Raw genomic sequence first — 4,731 nt, 5'->3', positions numbered from 1 at the left:
GGAAAGAGGAGAAGACCCTTCTGAGAGGGGTGGAGAAGAGTGGCAGGGGGTGGAGAGAGGGATGGGGAGGGATGGAGCAACATCTGTGCTGGGGTCACATCCCAACGTGGCTGCTCCCAACATCCCAGAGGGGCAGGGAGAGGTGGGAACGTGGGAGGAGGAGGTGACCAGGGTGCCCAGCCCAAGGGAACCAGGAGGGGTGGCCCAGGGAGAAGATGTGAGTGGGTCTGGGTGGATGAGGAGCAGTTGGGAAGAGCCAGAGGAGGAGGAGACCCCGAGCACGGAGGCATCACCCCCCTCAAGGGATGAGGAGGACACAGGACCCCAAAGCCCTGGAGAATTCCAGGATGAAGGGCTGGGTGGGGTGGGAGAAGGGAAGACCCTGCCAAGGGAGGTGGGAGCTGCTCATGTTGTCCCTGTGGAATGTCAGCTGGGAGAGGAGCTTGGGGATGGGGAGCAGGAGAAGCTGGAGTTGGGGGAAGGGCTCGTGTGTGAGGTGGGGCTGGATGCTGAGGAGGATGGGGAGCAGCAGATGTTCCTGGAACAGGAGACACCTCTGGAGCAGCAGATGTTCCTGGAGCAAGAGGCATGCTCAGAGCAGGAGATTCACCTGTAGCAGGAGACTTCCCTGATTCAGGAGACACCTCTGGAACAGCAGATGTTCCTGGAGCAGCAGATGTTCCTGGAGCAGGAGATGTTCCTGGAGCAAGAGGCATGCTCAGAGCAGGAGACTCACCTGGAAGAGGAGATGTTCCTGAAGCAGGAGACTCACCTGGAGCGGGAGACTTCCCTGCTTCAGGAGACATCTCTGGAGCAGCAGATGTTCCTGGAGCAGGAGACACCCCCGGAGCAGGAGATGTTCCTGGAGCAAGAGGCATGCTCAGAGCAGGAGACTCACCTGGAAGAGGAGATGTTCCTGAAGCAGGAGACTCACCTGGAGCGGGAGACTTCCCTGCTTCAGGAGACATCTCTGGAGCAGCAGATGTTCCTGGAGCAGGAGACACCCCCGGAGCAGGAGATGTTCCTGGAGCAAGAGGCATGCTCAGAGCAGGAGACTCACCTGGAAGAGGAGATGTTCCTGAAGCAGGAGACTCACCTGGAGCGGGAGACTTCCCTGCTTCAGGAGACATCTCTGGAGCAGCAGATGTTCCTGGAGCAGGAGACACCCCCGGAGCAGGAGATGTTCCTGGAGCAAGAGGCATGCTCAGAGCAGGAGACTCACCTGGAAGAGGAGATGTTCCTGAAGCAGGAGACTCACCTGGAGCGGGAGACTTCCCTGATTCAGGAGACATCTCTGGAGCAGCAGATGTTCCTGGAGCAGGAGATGTTCCTGGAGCAAGAGGCATGCTCAGAGCAGGAGACTCACCTGGAGCAGGAGCCTTCCCTGGAGCAGGAGACTCACCTGGAGCAGGAGATGTTCCTGGAGCAGGAGACACCTCTGGAGCAGCAGATGTTCCTGGAGCAAGAGGCATGCTCAGAGCAGGAGACTCACCTGGAGCAGGAGACTTCCCTGATTCAGGAGACTCACCTGGAGCAGAAGACTCACCTGGAGCAGGAGATGTTCCTGGAGCAGCAGATGTTCCTGGAGCAGGAGACTCACCTGGAGCAGCAGATGTTCCTGGAGCAGGAGACCTGCCCAGAGCAGGAGCCTTCCCTGGAGCAGGAGCCCTGGAGCCTCCCTGAGGCCACCCCAGCAGAAGCTGCCCTGGGGGCTGCAGAAGATGCCCTGGAGAGGGAGGCCCCAGGAGGAGCTGAAGCTGCTGAGGGAGAAAAGGGAGAGGCTGGTGGGGAGGGGCTGGGAGGAGAAGACCCCTGGCCAGGAGAAGCTGCAGGACCTCAAACCCTGGGGCAGGAGGGCAGAGCCCAGGAGGACCTTGGGGACCTGCAGGACAAGGGGGTTGTGGAGGAGCAGGAGGAGCTGGGAGAGGAGCCCTGGGGTGGGAGGGATGGTGGCCAAACCCCCCCCCCAGAGGTGACAGCAGAGGACACGGAGGGGACTCTGGGGGCAGAAGAACCAGGCAGGGCAGGTGACACCTTGAGAAGGGCAGGAGGCCTGGGAAGGGAGGAGGAGGGGGACGTGTCACCCCCAGAGCTGAGGGGGAGCTGGGAAGGTGATGGAGAAGCTGGTGAGGACCAAGGGATGAGGCAGCAACAACCACCACGGGAGGTTGAACCAGCACCTGTGGGTGTCCCCAAGCAAGGGGACAACCAGGAGCCAGGCCAGGCTCTGGGGGAGCCCTGGGAAGGGCAGGAGGAGGAGGAGGAGGGTGAAGATGAAGATGAGGATGAGGAGAGCAGCAGCACTGGCCCCACAGCACTTCAGGGACCAGGTGAGAGCGTGGAGAGTGGGGAGAGGGTGGAGGAGGACATGGGGACATCAGAAGAGGATGTTGGACCCTCAGAGGAGGATGCTGGGCCACCAGAGGTGGATGCTGGGCCATCAGAAGAGGTTGCTGAGCCATCAGATGTGGACGTTGGGCCATCAGAAGATGGTGCTTGGCCATCAGATGTGGATGCTGGACCCTCAGAGGAGGTTGCTGGCCCATCAGAAGAGATTGCTGGACCCTCAGAGGTGGATGCTGGGCCATCAGAAGAGGTTGCTGGACCCTCAGAGGTGGATGCTGGGCCATCAGAAGATGGTGCTTGCCCATCAGATGTGGATGTTGGACCCCAAAAGGAGGTTGCTGGGCCACCAGATGTGGATGCTGGGCCACCAGATGTGGATGCTGGGCCATCAGAAGATGGTGCTTGGCCATCAGATGTGGATGCTGGGCCACCAGATGTGGAGGTTGGGCCACCAGAAGAAGGTGCTGGGTGGCTGGGAGAGCTGGAGCAGATCCCAGGGCCAGGCAGGAGGGTGGAGCTGGAGGAGACCCTGCCAGACAACACCCCCTTGCACCTCTACCAAGGGGGGATGTTGGCCCTGGTGGCACCAACCAACAACCCTCTGGAGACTGAGGAGACCACAGAGGCATCTGGAACAGCCCCAGAGGATGGAGCGTGGCTGGAAGGGGGGGACAAGCCACCAAGTCCCACCCTGGCAGAGAACCAGGAAGGGGAGGTGTCTGAGGGTGCTGAGGAGGAGGAAGGTTACTTCATGGTCTCTGCTCCCAGCCAAGAGGTGTCTAGCTCAGAAGAAGCTGAGATCTCTGAGGACTTTGAAGAAATCAAAGTCGAAGCCACCAAAGATGATTTGCAAGCTCCTGGAGGAGGATCTGAGGGGCTTGAGGGTGAAGGAGACTTGGAGGGGTTTGTTGGGGAAGGAGATGAAGACCTGGAGGTGCCCACAGAAGAGCTGGAGATGCCAAAGGATGAGGAGGATGATGCTGTTGGGCTGGAGGAAGGTCCAGTGGTTCCTGAAGAAGGTCCTGGCTCCACTGAGGCCACAGAGTTGGGGAACCTGGAGGGACCTGAATGTTCAGAAGGTCCTGGGGGGCTGGAGGGTCCTGAGGGGCTGGAGGAGCTTGAGGGGCTGGAGGGTCCTGAATGCTCAGAAGATCTTGGGGGGCTGGAGGGTCCTGAATGCTCAGAAGGTCTTGGGGGGCTGGAGGGTCCTGGGGGACTGGAGGGACCTGAATGCTCAGAAGGTCCTGGGGGGCTGGAGGAGCTTGAGGGGCTGGAGGAGCTTGAGGGGCTGGAGGAGCTTGAGGGGCTGGAGGGTCCTGGGGGACTGGAGGGACCTGAATGCTCAGATGGTCCTGAGTGCCTTGAGGGACCCAAGTGCCTGGAGGAACCTGGGGACCCAGAGGGACACGAGTGCCTGGAGAAACCCAAGTGCCCAGAAGGTCTTGAGTGCTCAGAGGGACCTGAATGCCCAGAAAGTTCCAAGTGCCTGGAGGGATCTGAGAACCTGGAGGGACCCGAGAACCTGGAAGGTCCTGAGTGCCCAGAAGGTCCCAAGTGCCTGGAGGGTCCTGAGAACCCAGAAGGTCCCAAGTGCCTGGAGGGATCTGAGAACCTGGAGGGTCCTGAGAACCCAGAAGGTCCCAAGTGCCTGGGGGGACCCAAGAACCTGGAGGGTCCTGAGAGCCCAGAAGATCCTGAGAACCTGGAGGGATCTAAGTACCCAGAAGGTCCCAAGTGCCTGGAGGGACTTCAGTACCCAGAAGGTCCCGAGTGCCCAGAAGGTCCCAAGTGCCCCAAGGGTTTGGCTGCTGGGTCAGATGAGGAGCTCAAGGCCCCAAGTGATGCCAGCAGAGCCCAAACATGACCAGCCTGTGACCTGGAGGAGGAGGAGGAGGAGGAAGATCCCACCCCAGCTCAGCACGAGGTGCCCAAGCCCCTTCCTCTGGGGTCTCCACTGCCCATCCAAGAGGAGGGACCCCCAGAGGGTGACAACCCACCCCTGGGGGGGGACAAGGAGCCCCCCGAGGTGGAGCCACCTGAGGTTGCTGAGCAGGAGGTTCTGCAGGAGCTGGTGGAAGGAAACCCTGATGTCCTGAAGGCCTCGGGCATCCTGGAGCTGGTGGAACAAGCCCTGGAGCTCAACCAGGAGCTGGTGGGAGGTGGGATGGGGCAGGGAGAAGGTTCCTCAACCACCTCATCCCGGGAGGTCCTGGAGGTTCCGGGTGGGATGGGAACAGAGAAGGGGCTGGGGAGTTGGGGGGACACTTGGGGGGGTCTGGTCTCTGGGGTCCCCAGGGAGGAGCTGAACGGGACCTTGGGGACCCTCCCCCCCCTTGTCCCCACAGAGGGTGCCACCCCAGCCCCTCCCCCCGCCAAAGCCTGGGG

At 61.0% G+C, this 4,731-nt stretch overlaps 2 protein-coding genes across 2 annotated transcripts; one reads left to right on the top strand and one right to left on the bottom strand.

Moving 5' to 3' along the window:
• Positions 1–772: 772 nt before the first annotated feature.
• Positions 773–1,772, bottom strand: LOC104386149 (skin secretory protein xP2-like; the record flags this gene model as incomplete). Its single annotated transcript, XM_009994693.1, has 6 exons — positions 773–862; positions 935–1,024; positions 1,097–1,186; positions 1,259–1,384; positions 1,547–1,608; positions 1,750–1,772. Coding segments are annotated over 6 exons (481 nt in total), but the record flags the coding sequence as incomplete, so codon positions are not given.
• Positions 1,773–1,861: 89 nt separating this feature from the next.
• On the top strand, positions 1,862–4,505 carry LOC104386148 (collagen alpha-1(I) chain-like; the record flags this gene model as incomplete). The annotated part of the gene is made up of 5 exons (XM_009994692.1): positions 1,862–1,937; positions 2,331–2,807; positions 2,910–3,479; positions 3,693–4,145; positions 4,215–4,505. Coding segments are annotated over 5 exons (1,867 nt in total), but the record flags the coding sequence as incomplete, so codon positions are not given.
• Between the last annotated feature and the right edge of the window lie 226 nt (positions 4,506–4,731).

Source organism: Chaetura pelagica, unplaced genomic scaffold, assembly GCF_000747805.2.
Source record: "Chaetura pelagica isolate M959 unplaced genomic scaffold, ChaPel_1.0 scaffold1133, whole genome shotgun sequence".
Taxonomy (NCBI): domain Eukaryota; kingdom Metazoa; phylum Chordata; class Aves; order Apodiformes; family Apodidae; genus Chaetura; species Chaetura pelagica.
Note: the sequence above shows the minus strand (reverse complement) of the source record. Positions and strands in the feature narration are given on the sequence as shown.